This window comes from Ranitomeya variabilis, chromosome 1 (assembly GCF_051348905.1).
Source record: "Ranitomeya variabilis isolate aRanVar5 chromosome 1, aRanVar5.hap1, whole genome shotgun sequence".
Classification (NCBI taxonomy): Eukaryota; Metazoa; Chordata; class Amphibia; order Anura; family Dendrobatidae; genus Ranitomeya; species Ranitomeya variabilis.
The window spans coordinates 658,361,978-658,381,289 of NC_135232.1; the positions used below are offsets into that span (position 1 = coordinate 658,361,978).

Genomic DNA, 19,312 nt, shown 5'->3' on the forward strand with positions numbered 1-19,312 from the left:
CAAGGGAACTAGGGGATTTTTTTACAAGGTATTTAACGCATTCGTTTTAAGTGACAGCTCCTCGTTAATAATTATGGAATTAATTTACAGGACAACTATTATTGGGGTTGGTGGGATACAGCCATAGCTATATTTCTTAGAATTTACTGAAAATAAGTTCTAAAAGGATTTCCCCACTAAAATAAGTGATAGCACATTGCTCTTGTGATCAACAAGGCATATGTCAGATTATTCCAAGACTGAAACACTCAAGTAATCTCATGTCTTACCGCATACAGGACTGCTCCAAGCCTTGAGCCCACATCTAATACTGTCTTCCCACTCAGATCGGGTAATACATGGTGAAAAAGAAATCTGAGCTCCAAAATTGAGAAAGAATGGGAAAGAAAGTCTGGAAATATAAGTATAAGGTAGTCAGTGACTCATAAGGTACTAAAATATTAATAATATTGTATCTATGAAACTGCAGCTGTATGCACTGGATAGCCCTTAAAGAGGTTGTCTGTACTTAAGCTACAAGTCTGCAGTTACTCTATGCGACTGCAGACTTGTGAATCCTCACATCACACACATTATGTGCTGAGGATTATCTGGTGCCAAGAGATAATGTGACATGCATACTCCCGGCCACATTCAACTCACTTCCATTGCGGGAGGTCGCTTACATCTGGCTGAAATGTCCTGGAAAATTGTGCATATCGCATACTTGCTCGCTCACGTTGCTGGCCGGCACTGGAAAATTCTCATAGCACGCAGCACGTGCAATGAAGATTCACAAGTCGGCAGTGGCTGCAGATTTGTAGCTTAAAAGATGTCAACCCCTTAAACTTGTCACCTTCATTAAAAGACTCTGGCACAAAGACTTTGGCCTCGATTCATTAAGGTTGGCAGTTTTCACGCCAGTCTGGATGAACTGAGCGCATCTTTGATCTGCGCCACTGCCAGAAATATAACTCTAGTCAGGGACTACAGCACATTTCTGTAGTAATGTATGCCACTCCTGTCAGGCATAAATTGTTTAAAAAAAAAATAAAAATTGGTGGACCTTGCCGGGACTACTGCAAAAACACCAAAAGGTGCAAGATTTCAGCAAAACTTCGCATTACGCAAAACTTTCTTTTCTAGAGTAACACTGCTTGAAATGTCGCAGTTGAAATCGGTTTGATGAATCAGATCCTACATTTTTAACATGATTACAATATTACTATTGCCCTTTTAAGTTTTATTAAAAAGTAATGTAACCCAAGATAGAAACAAAATTAACATGTACCCTGTTATAAGCAAGGAAAATGCAATAGTGCATATAAATAACATGGGGTACTTAGTAAACACAGTTTTTTATTTAAGGTAAAAAAAACCTAAGACATCCCGCCACAGCCAAGGTGTACCCAGTTGGGATGGTCTCTTAGATTGTGTCTGTTTAACGGCCAGTGTGAACATGCCCCTACATGTTGCATGTATAACAACTTATGTTCCAGTTCATTTCTTTCAGTTTTTCAAGCAGTAATAAACGCTAAACTTCTAATGATTGTACACATGTAAATTTATCCTACGTAGATGTTCATAATATGCTCAGTGGGGCACATTTATCAAATTAAATGTGCTAGAATTTTGGGGGTATTTAGAGCCAAAAAAGTCTTTAAAAGAGATTTTGCGACCTTAGGGTACAAGTTTGCAGTCACTATGTGTCTGTAGACTTGTGAATCCTCAAATCGCAGAGGATTAATATCAATATTATATGCCCAGACAGCCCCTTTAACTATAGTTTCCTGGTGTAGAGTCAGGCTTTAGTTCTCCACATTGCAGCTAGTGTACTCACCTAATGGAGCTGTTTTTGTAGAACCACACGACATACAGTAATTACGGCTCATCTTTCCATCTTCACATAACGAGTCAACTGCGTCATCATTATAAAGAAAAGCATCTACATGAAGGGTAGGTCTCTGGAGCCTTTGGATCTAACAATACACCAGAAGGAGAATACTAACATAAAATATTAATATACATTTGGAAATAGAATGAATGAGATAATCAAAATTCAAAAAGAGCAAGTAACCCTTTGGAATAGGCAAAAATCTTTGCATGGGCTATTATCAGCCTGTACATACCCTATAGATTTTCATAGTGGAAAAAACACTGAAACATGTGACTTTCCACTTGATATGTTTGCAATGGAATTATTGCATGCAGTACACCCACGCAAGAGGGGTAGATTGAGCAAATAGAAAAGGTTTCCCAGGGGCTAGAAGCTTTAAAATGTAACAATGCTATATATATATATATATATATATATATATATATATATATATATATATATATATATATATATATATATATATATATATATATATATATATATATATATATATATATATATACACACATACAGGTCCTTCTCAAAAAATTAGCATATAGTGTTAAATTTCATTATTTACCATAATGTAATGATTACAATTAAACTTTCATATACTATAGATTCATTATCCACCAACTGAAATTTGTCAGGTCTTTTATTGTTTTAATACTGATGATTTTGGCATACAACTCCTGATAACCCAAAAAACCTGTCTCAATAAATTAGCATATTTCACCCGACCAATCAAATAAAAGTGTTTTTTAATACCAAACAAAAAAAACATCAAATAATAATGTTCAGTTATGCACTCAATACTTGGTCGGGAATCCTTTGGCAGAAATGACTGCTTCAATGCGGCATGGCATGGAGGCAATCAGCCTGTGACACTGCTGAGATGTTATGGAGGCCCAGGATGCTTCAATAGCGGCCTTAAGCTCATCCAGAGTGTTGGGTCTTGCGTCTCTCAACTTTCTCTTCACAATATCCCACAGATTCTCTATGGGGTTCAGGTCAGGAGAGTTGGCAGGCCAATTGAGCACAGTAATACCATGGTCAGTAAACCATTTACCAGTGGTTTTGGCACTGTGAGCAGGTGCCAGGTCGTGCTGAAAAATGAAATCTTCATCTCCATAAAGCATTTCAGCCGATGGAAGCATGAAGTGCTCCAAAATCTCCTGATAGCTAGCTGCATTGACCCTGCCCTTGATGAAACACAGTGGACCAACACCAGCAGCTGACATGGCACCCCACACCATCACTGACTGTGGGTACTTGACACTGGACTTCAGGCATTTTGGCATTTCCTTCTCCCCAGTCTTCCTCCAGACTCTGGCACCTTGATTTCCGAATGACATGCAAAATTTGCTTTCATCAGAAAAAAGTACTTGGGACCACTTAGCAACAGTCCAGTGCTGCTTCTCTGTAGCCCAGGTCAGGCGCTTCTGCCGCTGTTTATGGTTCAAAAGTGGCTTTACCTGGGGAATGCGGCACCTGTAGCCCATTTCCTGCACACGCCTGTGCACGGTGGCTCTGGATGTTTCCACACCAGACTCAGTCCACTGCTTCCTCAGGTTCCGGTCACCTCTTCTCGTTGTACAGCGTTTTCTGCCACATTGTTTCCTTCCAACAGACTTACCATTGAGGTGCCTTGATACAGCACTCTGGGAACAGCCTATTTGTTGAGAAATTTCTTTCTGGGTCTTACCCTCTTGCTTGAGGGTGTCAATGATGGCCTTCTTGACATCTGTCAGGTCGCTAGTCTTACCCATGATGGGGGTTTTGAGTAATGAACCAGGCAGGGAGTTTTTAAAAGCCTCAGGTATCTTTTGCATGTGTTTAGAGTTAATTAGTTGATTCAGAAGATTAGGGTAATAGGTCATTTAGAGAACCTTTTCTTGATATGCTAATTTATTGAGACAGGTTTTTTGGGTTATCAGGAGTTGTATGCCAAAATTATCAGTATTAAAACAATAAAAGACCTGACAAATTTCAGTTGGTGGATAATGAATCTATAGTATATGAAAGTTTAATTGTAATCATTACATTATGGTAAATAATGAAATTTAACACTATATGCTAATTTTTTGAGAAGGACCTGTATATATATATATATATATATATATATATATATATATATATATATATATATATATATATATATATATATATATATATATATATATATATATATATATATATATTATATTATATTCAAATCACCCTTCTTTTCCCCTCCATTGAAAAATAAGAAATAAATAAGATACATATCGTATATATGCTGAGTTTTTCAGAACATTATTTTTATGCTGAAAAAGACCCCCCCTCAGCTTATACTCGAGTGAGGGTCCCGCTTATCATTTTTTCAGGACTATAAGACGCACTTTTTTCCTCCAAAAATTTGGAGGAAAATGGGGGGGGGGGGTGCGTCTTATAGCCCGGATGTACCTGCTGTGGATGAGGCGGTGGGGGAGCGGCAGCGGTGGAGCACCAGGTCACAGAGGCAGGAGCCGGTTAGTGAGGCTAAGGGTACTGTCACACAGTGGCACATTGATCGCTCCGACGGCACGATCCGTGACGTTGCAGCGTCGCTTGATTATCGCTCCAGCGTCGTAGACTGCGGTCACACTTTGCAATGCACGGCGCTGGAGCGATAATTTCATGATGTAGTTGCGATGTAGAAGTCATACGGGACATTGGGAATATCGTGCACACCTTTGTTACACGCTGCGATCATGCCGCCACAGCGGGACACTTGACGACGAAATAAAGTTTCAAACGATCTGCTACGACGTACGATTCTCAGCGGGATCCCTGATCGCAGTAGCGTGTCAGACACAGCGATATCGTAACTATATCGCTGGAACGTCACGGATCGTGCCGTTGTAGCGACCAAAGTGCCACTGTGTGACAGTACCCTAACACCTGGGCTCGCTGCTAAAGAGAAATGAATATTCACTGCTCTCCACGGCCATGGGAGTGAAGAGCAGTGAATATTCATTGATCTTTAATAGCGGACACGCTGTTAGCCACAGAAGCAGGCTTCCTGCAGCGGCTGGGCTCTGAAGTGTGCCCTACTTAAGGGAATGAATATTCACCGCTCTGCACTCCCATGGGCTACGATCAGCCTGTACATACCTATAGATTTCCATAGTGGAAAAAACACTGAAACATGTGACTTTCCACTTAATATGTTTGCAATGGAATAACATGCAGTACACCCACACAAGAGGGGTAGATTGAGCAAAAAGCAAAAGTTTCCCAGGGGCTAGAAGCTTTAAAATGTAACAATGCTGTATATATAATATATATATATATATATATATATATATATATATATATATATATATATATATATATATATATATATATATATATATATATATATTCAAATCACCCTTCTTTTCCCCTCCATTAAAAATTAAGAAATAAAAAAGATACATATCGTATATAAGCTGAGTTTTTCAGAACATTATTTTTATGCTGAAAACGCCCCCCCCCCCCTCAGCTTATACTCGAGTGAGGGTCCCACTAGCCCGGATGTACCTGCCCTGGATGAGGAGGTGGGGGAGCGGCAGCGGTGAAGCACCGGGTCACAGAGGCAGGAGCCGGTTACTGCGGCTAACACCTGTGCCCGTTGCTAAAGAGAAATGAATATTCACTGCTCTCCATGGCCATGGGAGTGAAGAGCAGTGGATATTCATTGATCTTTAATAGCGGACACGCAGTTAGTGTCACGGGGAGACTAGGTGGGCAAGAGCTAATAACCCGGGCCCCTGCTATTTCCCTCAGACTAGGGAAATCCTGACTGACCCTCTACCTAGAGTTTACCCTGATGGGTGTGCATGTCTAGGCCTCGACCCTCGCCCTGTCTCCTGTTTCAACCCTAGGCTGAAACCACCGCCCACCACCCAGTGAAAAGATCACACACCAATACCCACAGTAAGAACAGACAAGGATAACGGAAAATATACACCACACCGCAGTCACTCAGGAATACACTATAAATGCGCAGGGCAAAATAAATACAAATACAGGAAGGAGTAAATAAGACAAAGGGAAATACACCACTAGCAACGATACTCCAACTACTAGCTCACCACTCCAGTCCGAGATAACAACGCACAAGACAGAAGCTATAATCGGCGACGCCCAATGTTCAGGAGAACTATTTAAAGGCAATGGGCATGGCCCAGCTTCCAATCTGAGCATCAGGTAAATTAACCCCGGACCAGCTAGATAAATCTAGCCGTCGCCAATGAGCACATAGTGGTCAAAAGCGGAATTACCGCTGTCTGTCGAACGACCTGGTCTGAACAGCGTCCGACATAACAGTACCCCGCCTTCTACGAGGGACCCCAGGGCCCTCACGGCTTATAGGACCCGGCTTGTCCGGATGGCGACGGTGAAAAAACCTGACCAGCCGATCCGCATGAATGTCCGAGGCTGGTACCCAGGACCTCTCCTCAGGCCCATAACCACGCCAGTGTACTAAGTACTGTAAAGTGCAGCGCACTACACGAGAGTCAACCACCTTGGAGACTTCAAATTCCAAATTACCATCCACCAAGACTGGAGGTGGCATAGGCGCCGCGTCCACAGAACCCACCACCTTCTTTAAAAGAGACCTGTGGAACACGTTGTGTATCTTATACACCGTAGGAAGCTCCAATCGGTACGCTACTGGGTTAATGACGGCGGTGACCCTAAATGGACCAATAAACCGTGGACCCAATTTAAGGGATGGTATTTTGAGTCTTATGTTTTTTGTGGATAACCACACACAGTCATCCACACTCAGGTCCGGACCTGGCACACGCCTACTGTCAGCCACACGTTTGTACCTAGCACCCACACTCAACAGGCGCTGTTTAACTCTCCTCCAGACTGATGACAATTGTGCTCCTAACTGGTCCTTCTCCGGAACGCCGGAAGAGCCCCTCTGACTCAAAGTACAAAATTGAGGATGTAGCCCGTAAACACAAAAAAACGGAGACTCCCCAGATGACTCCTGGCGGTGATTATTGATGGCAAACTTAGCCAAAGGAAGAAAGGTAGACCACTCCTCCTGGTTATCAGAGACAAAGCAGCGTAAGTACTGTTCCAAATTTTGGTTCATACGCTCAGTCTGACCATTTGACTGAGGATGAAACGCCGAACAATGAGACAACTTGATCCCCAGCCGTGAGCAAAATGCTTTCCAAAATTTTGCCACAAACTGAGTACCCCTATCAGACACGATGTCAGATGGAACCCCATGAAGTCTGAACACCTCCTGCACAAATACCTGAGCCAGTCTTAGCGTTAGGCAACGAAGGAAAAGACACAAAGTGCGACATTTTTGAAAACCGATCAACAATCACCAAGATGACCATGTTCCCAGCTGAGGAGGGCAAATCAGTGATGAAATCCATGGAGATTTCCGTCCATGGTTTACTAGGTACCTCAAGAGGAAGTAGTATGCCAACAGGACTGGAGCGGGGCGTCTTAGCCCTAGCGCACGTGGTACAAGCTGACACGTATGAGACCACTTCCTGTCGGATCTTGGGCCACCAAAACCGACGTGACACCAACTCCAAGGTACCTCTAACCCCTGAGTGGCCAGCTAGGACAGCATCATGATGCTCCGCCAAAACCTTTAAGCGGAGATGAAGCGGTACAAAAGATTTGTTGATGGGAAGCTCAGATGGTACCTCCTCCTGAGCCTCGGCAATCTCAGCCTCAACCTCGGTAGTGAGAGCCGAAAACACAACACCCTTTTGGAGGATGGGTACTGGATCCTCCCGAGGTTTTCCCACCGGAAAACACCTGGACAGAGCATCCGCCTTAGTGTTTTTAGACCCCGGTCTGTAAGTGACAACAAAACTGAACCGTGTGAAAAACAATGCCCAGCGAGCCTGCCTGCGGGACAGACGCTTGGCTGACTCCAAATACAGCAGATTCTTATGGTCGGTAATAACAGTAACCTGATGTGCCGACCCCTCCAAGAAGTGTCGCCATTCCTCAAAGGCCAACTTGATTGCCAACAACTCCCTGTTGCCGATATCGTAGTTACGTTCGGCGGACGACAGTTTCTTGGAGAAATAGGTGCATGGACGCAAATCACTCAAAGATGAGCCTTGTGATAGTACCGCCCCCACAACAACCTCAGACGCATCGACTTCCAGAACAAAGGGTTTTGATACGTCTGGCTGCACAAGAATGGGGGCTGAAACAAAACTGTTCTTAAGAAACTCAAATGCGCACACAGCAGCCTCAGGCCAAACGGAGAAATTGGTACCCTTTTTAGTCATGTCAGTTAGCGGTTTAGCAATGATGGAAAAATCCTTGATAAATTTCCTATAGTAGTTAGAAAACCCAAGGAACCGCTGAAGTGCTTTCAGGTTATCAGGCCGTTCCCAATGTAGCACCGCTTGCACCTTAGCGGCGTCCATTTTAAAACCAGAAGCAGACACAATATAACCCAAGAAAGGCAACTCTTGAACAGAAAATACACATTTCTCAAGTTTAGCATACAGCTTATTCTCTGAGAAGCTGTAACACCTGCCTGACATGATCTAAATGAGTGTAGGATATCTGCGGAGACACCATCACGTGTTTCTCAACGCAAGCAGTGAATAGCCAGGCCTTTCACCGGGAAGGAACAACCACGGGAAGGGCAGCATCCAATAAAGGAAAACATCCAATACAGGAAAACCACCTATGCCAAGCATGGTATCCATCCACAGATAGCTGTTGCGGGGTGTTTACCCCTCATCAGTGTGGAGTAGGAATCTGGCTATTAGGAGCAGTGCCTAGTAAAAGTCTGTAAAGGCACAGATGATTGGCCTCGGGGAGACCAAAACATCCAACACCGCGGAGACACCATCACGTGTTTCTCAACGCAGTGATCATACATGCATTTGCATATTTCCCATAAGGGATGGGGGCAGTGTTCTGGATCACTGCGTTGAGAAACACGTGATGGTGTCTCCGCGGTGTTGGATGTTTTGGTCTCCCCGAGGCCAATCATCTGTGCATTTACATGATCTAAATGAGTATCACGGTCGCAAGAATATATAAGAATGTCATCAAGGTACACGATAACGAATTTCCCCAAAACATGCGAGAACACATCATTAACCCCTTCACCCCCAAGGGTGGTTTGCACGTTATGGACCGGGCCAATTTTTACAATTCTGACCACTGTCCCTTTATGAGGTTATAACTCTGGAACGCTTCAACGGATCCTGGTGATTCTGACATTGTTTTCTCGTGACATATTGTACTTCATGATAGTGGTAAAAATTCTGTGATAGTACCTGCGTTTATTTGTGAAAAAAACGGAAATTTGGCGAAAATTTAGAAAATTTCGCAATTTTCCAACTTTGAATTTTTATGCAATTAAATCACAGAGATATGTCACACAAAATACTTAATAAGTAACATTTCCCACATGTCTACTTTACATCAGCACAATTTTGGAACCAAAATTTTTTTTTGTTAGGGAGTTATAAGGGTTAAAAGTTGACCAGCAATTTCTCATTTTTACAACACCATTTTTTTTTAGGGACCACATCTCATTTGAAGTCATTTTGAGGGGTCTATATGATAGAATGGTGTCACACTTGGGTATTTTCTAAAAACTGAACCCCTCAAGGTGCTCAAAACCATATTCAAGAAGTTTATTAACCCTTCTGGTGCTTCACAGGAATTTTTGGAATGTTTAAATAAAAATGAACATTTAACTTTTTTTCACAAAAAATTTACTTCAGCTCCAATTTGTTTTATTTTACCAAGGGTAACAGGAGAAAATGGACCCCAAAAGTTGTTGTACAATTTGTCCTGAGTACGCCGATACCCCATATGTGGGGGTAAACCACTGTTTGGGCGCATGACAGAGCTCGGAAGCGAAGGAGCGCCATTTGACTTTTCAATGCAAAATTGACTGGAATTGAGATGGGACGCCATGTTGCGTTTGGGGAGCCCCTGATGTGCCTAAACATTGAACCCCCCCACAAGTGACACCATTTTGGAAAGTAGACCCCCTAAGGAACTTATCTAGAGGTGTGGTGAGCACTTTGACCCACCAAGTGCTTCACAGAAGTTTATAATGCAGAACCGTAAAAATAAAAAATCATATTTTTTCACAAAAATTATCTTTTCACCCCCAATTTTTTATTTTCCCAAGGGTAAGAGAAGAAATTGGACCCCAAAAGTTGTTGTACAATTTGTCCTGAGTACGCTGATACCCCATATGTGGGGGTAAACCACTGTTTGGGCGCATGGGAGACCTCAGAAGGGAAGGAGCGCCGTTTTACTTTTCAATGCAAAATTGACAGGAATTGAGATGGGACGCCATGTTGCGTTTGAAGAGCCACTGATGTGCCTAAACATTGAAACCCCCCACAAGTGACACCATTTTGGAAAGTAGACCCCCTAAGGAACTTATCTATATGTGTTTTGAGCGCTTTGACCCACCAAGGGCTTCACAGAAGTTTATAATGCAGAGCCGTAAAAATAAAACAAAAATTTTTTCCCACAAAAATTATTTTTTTAGCCCCCAGTTTTGTATTTTCCCGAGGGTAGCAGGAGAAATTGGACCCCAAAATTTGTTGTCCAAGTTGTCCTGAGTGCGATGATACACCATATGTGGGGAGAACCACTGTTTGGGCGCATGGGAGGGCTCGGAAAGGAAGGAGCGTCATTTGGAATGCAGACTTAGATGGAATGGTCTGCAGGTGTCACATTGCGTTTGCAGAGCCCCTAATGTACCTAAACAGTAGAAACCCCCCACAAGTGACACCATGTTGGAAAGTAGACCCCCTAAGGAACTTATCTAGATGTGTGGTGAGCACTTTGACCCACCAAGGGCTTCACAGAAGTTTATAATGCAGAGCCGTAAAAATAAAACAAAAATTTTTTCCCACAAAAATTATTTTTTAGCCCCCAGTTTTGTATTTTCCCGAGGGTAACAGGAGAAATTGGACCCCAAAAGTTGTTGTCCAATTTGTCCTGAGTGCGCTGATACCCCATATGTGGGGGGGAACCACCGTTTGGACGCATGGAAGGGCTCGGAAAGGAAGGAGCGCCATTTGGAATGCAGACTTAGATGGAATGGTCTGCAGGCATCACATTGCGTTTGCAGAGCCCCTAATGTACCTAAACAGTAGAAACCCCCCACAAGTGACACCATGTTGGAAAGTAGACCCCCTAAGGAACTTATCTAGATGTGTGGTGAGCGCTTTGACCCACCAAGGGCTTCACAGAAGTTTATAATGCAGAGCCGTAAAAATAAAACAAAATTTTTTTCCCACAAAAATTATTTTTTAGCCCCCAGTTTTGTATTTTCCCGAGGGTAACAGGAGAAATTGGACCCCAAAAGTTGTTGTCCAATTTGTCCTGAGTGCGCTGATACCCCATATGTGGGGGGGAACCACCGTTTGGACGCATGGAAGGGCTCGGAAGGGAAGGAGCGCCATTTGGAATGCAGACTTAGATGGAATGGTCTGCAGGCGTCACATCGCGTTTGCAGAGCCCCTAATGTACCTAAACAGTAGAAGTCCCGCACAAGTGACCCCATTTTGGAAACTAGACCCCCCAAGGAACTTATCTAGATGTGTTGTAAGAACTTTGAACCCCCAAGTGTTTCACTACAGTTTATAACGCAGAGCCGTGAAAATAAAAAATCTTTTTTTTTCCCCCACAAAAATTATTTTTTAGCCCCGTTTTGTATTTTTCCAGGGGTAACAGGAGAAATTGGACCCCAAAGGTTGTTGTCCTATTTGTCCTGAGTACGCTGACACCCCATATGTTGGGGTAAACCCCTGTTTGGGCACACGGGAGAGCTCGGAAGGGAAGGAGCACTGTTTTACTTTTTCAACGCAGAATTGGCTGGAATTGAGATCGGACGCCATGTCGCGTTTGGAGAGCCCCTGATGTGCCGAAACAGTGGAAAACCCCCAATTATAACTGAAACCCTAATCCAAACACACCCCTAACCCTAATCTCAACAGTAACCCTAACCACACCTCTAACCTTGACACACCCCTAACCCTAATCCCAACCCTATTCCCAACCGTAAATGTAATCTAAACCCTAACCGTAACTTTAGCCCCAACCCTAACCCTAAGTTTAGCCCCAACCCTAACTGTAGCCTTAACCCTAGCCCCAACCCTTGCCCTAACCCTAGCCCTAATGGGAAAATGGAAATAAATACATTTTTTTTATTTTTCCCTAACTAAGGGGGTGATGAAGGGGGGTTTGATTTACTTTTATAGCGAGTTTTTTAGCGGATTTTTATGATTGCCAGCCGTCACACACTGAAAGACGCTTTTTATTGCAAAAATATTTTTTGCGTTACCACATTTTGAGAGCTATAAATTTTCCATATTTTGGTCCACAGAGTCATGTGAGGTCTTGTTATTTGCGGGACGAGTTGACGTTTTTATTGGTAACATTTTTGGGCACGTCACATTTTTTGATCGCTTTTTATTCCGATTTTTGTGAGGCAGAATGACCAAAAACCAGCTATTCATGAATTTCTTTTGGGGGAGGCGTTTATACCGTTCCGCGTTTGGTAAAATTGATAAAGCAGTTTTATTCGTCGGGTCAGTACGATTACAGCGATACCTCATTTATATTATTTTTTAATGTTTTGGCGCTTTTATACGATAAAAACTATTTTATGGAAAAAATAATTATTTTTGCATCGCTTTATTCTCAGGACTATAACTTTTTTATTTTTTTGCTGATCATGCTGTATGGTGGCTCGTTATTTGCAGGACAAGATGACGCTTTCAGCGGTACCATGGTTATTTATATCTGTCTTTTTGATCGCGTGTTATTCCACTTTTTGTTCGGCGGTATGATAATAAAGCGTTGTTTTTTGCCTCGTTTTTTTTTTTTTTTTCTTACGGTGTTTACTGAAGGGGTTAACTAGTGGGCCAGTTTTATAGGTCGGGTCGTTACGGACGCGGCGATACTAAATATGTGTACTTTTATTGTTTTTTTTTATTATTTAGATAAAGAAATGTATTTATGGGAATAATATATATATTTTTTTTTCATTATTTTGGAATATTTTTTTTTATTTTTTTTTTACACATTTGGAAATTTTTTTTTAAACTTTTTTACTTTGCCCCAGGGGGGGGACAATACAGATCGGTGATCTGCCAGTTTGCATAGCACTCTGACAGATCACCGATCTGAGAGAAGTGCAGGCTGCTTCACAGTGCCTGCTCTGAGCAGGCTTCTGTGAAGCCACCTCCCTCCCTGCAGGACCCGGATCCGCGGCCATCTTGGATCCGGGTCTGGAGCAGGCAGGGAGGGAGGTAAGACCCTCGCAGCAACGCGATCACATCGCGTTGCTGCGGGGGTCTCAGGGAAGCACGCAGGGAGCCCCCTCCCTGCGCGATGCTTCCCTGCACCGCCGGCACATCGCGATCATGTTTGATCGCGGTGTGCCGGGGGTTAATGTGCCGGGAGCGGTCCGTGACCGCTCCTGGCACATAGTGCCGGATGTCAGCTGCGATAGTCAGCTGACACCCGGCCGCGATCGGCCGCGCTCCCCCCGTGAGTGCGGCCGATCGTGCTGGACGTACTATTCCGTCCTTGGGAAGTAGGGCCCACCCCACATGGACGGAATAGTACGTCTAATGACAGAAAGGGGTTAATGAAATGTTGGAACACTGCAGGTGCGTTAGTCAACCCAAATGGCATCACCAAATTTTCAAAATAAACCCTCAGGGGTATTAAAAGCCGTCTTCCACTCATCACCTTGACGGACTCTTATGAGGTTGTACGCCCCCCTGAGGTCAAGCTTGGTAAACCACTTAGCACCTGCCACCTCGTTGAACAAATCTGGTATTAGTGGCATAGGGTATGGATCACGAACCGTAATCTGATTTAATTCCCTGAAATCCAAACACGGGCGTAATCCGCCATCTTTCTTCTTCACGAAGAAGAACCCTGCTGCCACAGGCGAGGATGAAAGCCTGATGTGCCCTTTGCTCAAACTTTCAGCAATGTAATCCTTTAAGGCCTTGTTCATACCATCCTTTTTTTTTCTGCGGATTTTTCAGGTCCTGATTTGAGAAAACCCGCAGTGCAAAACCGCGGTGGATTTCCCTGTGGTTTTCTGTGCGGTTTCTCCTGCGGATTCCACTGCGGGTTTCCAACTGCACTTTCCTATTGGTGCAGGTGGAAAACAGTTGCGGAATCCGCAGAAAGAAGTGACATGCTACTTCTTTTTTTCCGCAGAAAATCTGTGCGGATTTTCAAGCGGAAAAAAGGAAAGTGGGCACAGCGGATTTGGTTTTCCATAGGGTAACATTGTACTGTACCCTGCATGGAAAACGTCTGCGGATCCGCAGCTGCAAATCCGCTGCGGATCCGCAGCAAAAACCGCAGCGTGTGAACATAGCCTAATGCTTGTCTCTCCGGACCGGAGAAGTTAAACATCCTTGCTTTAGGCAATTTGGCCCCTGGTTTAAATCTGATAGTACAGTCATAGGGGCGATGTGGCGGCAACTCTGAACAACCCTTCTCAGAGAACACATCCACAAAATCCAGAAGTGACTCCGGAACGCTTGAAGTCACAGCAGACACACATGTGGCCAGGCAATTCTCCTGGCAGAATTCACTCCACTGAATTATGCCCTGAGTTTTCCAGTCAATTACCGGGTTGCGCATAGACAACCATGGAAAACCCAAAACCACCTGAGCAGGAAGATTCCTGAGCACCTTACATGTAACCTGCTCGGAATGTAGAACCCCAATGTGGAGTTTCACCTCAGCCACAAATTCAGTAATCTCCCCCTGTGAGAGAGGAGCAGCATTGATGGTGACCACGCAGAGAGGATGAGGCAGTTTTTCAATCCTAAAACCTGCTGTGCGCGCAAACTCCTCTTCAATGAGATTTGTGGCTGAACCACTATCCACAAACACAGTAATTGGCAGCTCACTGCCAGCGATTATAACCTTAGCAGGGAGCATGCATTGAGAAACCTCCATGGAGGATATACATAAGCTCAGATTGGTCTCCTCCACACACTCTGAGCTTAGAAGTTTTCCGCCGTTGCATTTTTCTTAGACAGTAGAGGACAGATGTTAATAAAATGACCAGTCTTACCGCAGTAAAAACAGGCTCCCTGCTTCCTGAGCTCAGGGGCTCGACGCTTCACATGTGACACCCCTGCGATTTGCATAGGCTCCGTGGGCTCACCTGCAGCAACCACACGTGAACCTAAACCCTCTCCCATAGGCGGTGTCTCATGCTCCCCCTGATGCAAATGGCGATCAATGCGGACAACCAGACTCATAGCAGGAATCTAGAGAAGTAGGAGTGTCGTACATCAGAAGGGCTTTTTTACCCCTTCCAGAAACCCCATGAATAAGCTGACTCCGCAGCGCTGGATCATTCCACTGTGTATCGATCGCCCAGCGACGAAATTCAGAACAGTAATCCTCTGCAACTCGCTCCCCCTGGCGAATAGTGCGTATCTTAGATTCTGCTAGAGCCATTCTGTCTGGCTCATCGTAAATATTTACAAGAAAGGAAAAAAAACTCTCCACAGAGTCAAATGCAGCAGAATCAGATGGCAAAGAAAACGCCCATGCTTGGGGATCCCCGCTTAACAATGACAACACAAGGCCCACACGCTGAGCCTCATTACCCGAGGAGATCGGGCGCATGCGGAAATATAGTTTGCAAGCTTCACGAAAAGAAACAAATTTACTGCGTTCCCCAGCAAATTTTTCAGGCAAAGGAAACTTAGGCTCAGCAACTCTACCTGTCGCTCCAGCTTGCACATTAGATACTGCTAGTCCTTGTTGCTGCACTGCCCACCTCAACTCAGTGACCTGTAGGGACAGCGCCTCCAACTGGCGGGTTATGGAAGTCATGGGATCCATGACAAAACAAAAAAAAGAAGCCCTTTTTTTTTTTTTTTTTTTAAGGCCGATTATAATGTCACGGGGAGACTAGGTGGGCAAGAGCTAATAACCCGGGCCCCTGCTATTTCCCTCAGACTAGGGAAATCCTGACTGACCCTCTACCTAGAGTTTACACTGATGGTGTGCATGTCTAGGCCTCGACCCTCGCCCTGTCTCCTGTTTCAACCCTAGGCTGAAACCACCGCAGACCACCCAGTGAAAAGATCATACACCAATATCCACAGTAAGAACAGACAAGGATAACGGAAAATATACACCACGCCGCAGTTACTCAGGAATACACTATAAATGCGCAGGGCAAAATAAATACAAATACAGGAAGGAGTAAATAAGACAAAGGGAAATACACCACTAGCAACGATACTCCAACTACTAGCTCACCACTCCAGACCGAGATAACAACGCACAAGACAGAAGCTATAATCGGCGACGCCCAATGTTCAGGAGAACTATTTAAAGGCAATGGGCATGGCCCAGCTTCCAATCCGAGCATCAGGTAAATTAACCCCGGACCAGCTAGATAAATCTAGCCGAAGCCAATGAGCACATAGTGGTCAAAAGCGGAATTACCGCTGTCTGTCGAACGACCTGGTCTGAACAGCGTCCAACATGACAGTTAGCCACAGAAGCAGGCTTCCTGCAGCTGCTGGGCTCTGAAGTGTGCCCTACTTAAGGGAACTCCCATGGGTGTGGAAAGCAGTGAATATTCATTTTCTTTACTTGCGGGTACACGTGATTGCCCAGCCGCTGCTTAAAGATCAATGAATATTCACTGCTCCACATGCCCATAGTCCCAGCGCGGGGAGCAGTGAATTTTCCGCCAGCTGTACTCTGCTTGTAAGCAGCGCATGATGTCATTGCCATGTGCTGTTTACAAGCATAAATCAGCTAAAAGCATAACAACAGGACGTTGCGAGGGAGCACAGGGAAGGTAAGTAGGAAGGTTTATGGCTTTTTTAATGTTTTTCTGATGCAGGGGTATGCATACCAGGATGGGGGATGAGGAGGCCATGAGTACGAGGACGAGGATGAGGAGGGCATGAATACTAGAATAGGGATGAGGGAGCCATGCATACCAGGATGGGGAATGAGAGGGCCATGCATACCAGGATGGGGAATGAGAGGGCCATGCATACCAGGATGGGGAATGAGAGGGCCATGCATACCAGGATGGGGAATGAGAGGGTCATGCATACCAGGATGGGGAATGAGAGGGCCATGCCAACGAAGATGGGGGATGAGAGGGCCATGCATACAAGGATAGGGATGACGGGACTATACATACCAGGATAGGGGAAGAGGGGACCATGCATACAAGGATAGGGGATGAGGGGACCATGCATACAAGGATAGGGATGAGGGGGCTATGTGTGCCAGGATAGGGATGAGGAGGCCATGCATACCAGGCTTATACTCGAGTCAATAAGTTTTCCCAGTTTTTTTGTGGTAAAGTTATGTGCCTCGGCTTATATTTGGGTCGGTTTACTCTAGTATATATGGTATTTGGCATCGCCGTGTTTGTACATGTCCGATCAAAATATAAAATAAATTAATCCAATCGGTAAATCGTGCAACAAGAAAAAAAAAAATCAAGACACCAGAAAGGCAGTTTTTCCACCAGCGGCAACAGAAAAAAAAATGTAATAACAAGCGATATACCAACATTGTACAGTGGGGAAAGTAAGTACTGTTACACTGCTGATTTTGCACATTTTCCCACCTACAAAGAATGGAGAGGTCTGTAATTATTATTGTAAGTACACTTCAAATGTAAGAGACAGAACCTAAAAATAAATAAATAAATAAATAAATAAATAAATACACCAGAAAAATTACATTGTATGATTTTTACATAATTAAATCGCATGAAATAAGTATTTGATCATCTGCCAATCAGCAAGAATTCTGGCTCCCACAGACCTGTTAGATTTTCTTTAAGAAGCCCTCCTACTCTGCACTCATTATCTGTATTAACTGCAACTGTTTCGACTTGTTACCTGTATAAAAGACACCTGTCCACACACTCACACTCCAACTTCTCCACCATGGCCAAAACCAAAGAGCTGTCTAAGGACACCATGGACAATATTGTATACCTGCACAAGCCTGGGATGGGCTACATGAGAATTGGCAAGCAGCTTGGTGAGAAGGCAACTGTTAGAAAATGGAAGACACATAAGATGGTTGTCAATCTTCCTCGGTCTGGGGCTCCATGAAAGGTTTCGCTTCGTGGGGAAAGGATGATTCTGAGAAAAGTCAGGAATCAGCCCAGAACTACACAGGAGGACCTGGTCAATGACCTGAAGAAATCCACAGACCACAGTCTCAAACATTACTGTTAATAACACACTATGCTGTCCTGCATTAAAATCCTACAGGGCATGCAAGGTCCCCCCTGCTCATGCTAGCACATGTCTGGGCCCGTTTGAAGTTTGTCAATAACCATCTGAATGATCCAGAGGAGGCATGAGAGAAGGTCATGTGGTCAGTTGAGACCAAAATAGAACTTTTTGGCATCAACTCCACTCGCCATGTTTGGAGGAAGAACCACAAGAACACCATCCCAACTGTGAAGCATCAGGGTGCTTTTCTGCAAAGGGGAGAGGACGACTTCACCGTATGAGAGGGAAGATGGATGGGGTCATGCATTGCGAGATTTAGACCAACAACCTCCTTCCCTCAGTAAGAACATTGAAGATGGGACGTGGCTGGGTCTTCCAACATAAAAATGACCCGGAACACAGAGCCAGGGCATCTAAGGAGTGGCTCCATAAGAAGCATTTCAAGGTCCTGAAGTGGCCTAGTCACTATCCAAATATTTGGAGGGAGCTTAAACTCAATGTTGCCCAGCTACAGCCCAGAAACATCTGGAGAAGGTCTGCATGGAGGAGTGGGTCAAAATCCCTGCAGTAGTGTGTGCAAACTTGGTGAAAACTAGAAGAAAAAAAAAATCTGACCTCTGTAATTGCAAACAAAGGTTTCTGTACCAAATATTAAGTTCTGTTTTACTATTGCATCAAATACTTATTTCATGCAATAAAATGCAAATTAATTATGTAAAAATCATACCATGTGATTTTCTGTTTGTTTTTTTTTAGATTTTTTAGATTTTGTCTCTAACAGTTGAAGTGTAACTGCGATAAAAATTACAGATAAAATAAAAAACAAACAAAATTATACAAGTTTGGTATCTGCGTAATTGTACTTGACCCATAGAATCATATTACTAGGTCAGTTTTACCACAAAATCAACGCCGTAAGTAATAAACTGCAGAATTTCATTTTTTTGCCATACTTTAAAATTTTACCCCACCCTGCTTTCCAGAACATCATATGGTAAAATAGATGGTGTCATTCAAAAGTATAACTTGTCAAACACACACAAAAAAAAAAACACAAGCCTTCACACAGATATACTGATGGAATGATGATGATGATGATGGATGATGGATGATGATTGATGATTGATGATTGATGATTGATGATAAAAAAAAAGAAACTTTGCCGGTGCTTAAGGGGTTGTTC

At 43.7% G+C, this 19,312-nt stretch overlaps 1 protein-coding gene across 4 annotated transcripts in view; it reads right to left on the reverse strand.

The window, feature by feature from the left end:
- LOC143774992 (uncharacterized) overlaps positions 1 to 19,312 on the reverse strand; it is a 132,920-nt gene that overhangs the window by 42,924 nt on the left and 70,684 nt on the right. For all 4 annotated transcript variants that reach the window (XM_077262809.1, XM_077262820.1, XM_077262814.1 and 1 more), the window contains exons 3-4: positions 1,820 to 1,958; positions 270 to 391 (exon numbers count right to left, since the gene is read on the reverse strand). In XM_077262809.1, coding sequence (XP_077118924.1) covers positions 270 to 391; positions 1,820 to 1,958 — 261 coding nt within the window. The remainder of the gene's footprint in view (positions 1 to 269; positions 392 to 1,819; positions 1,959 to 19,312) is intronic.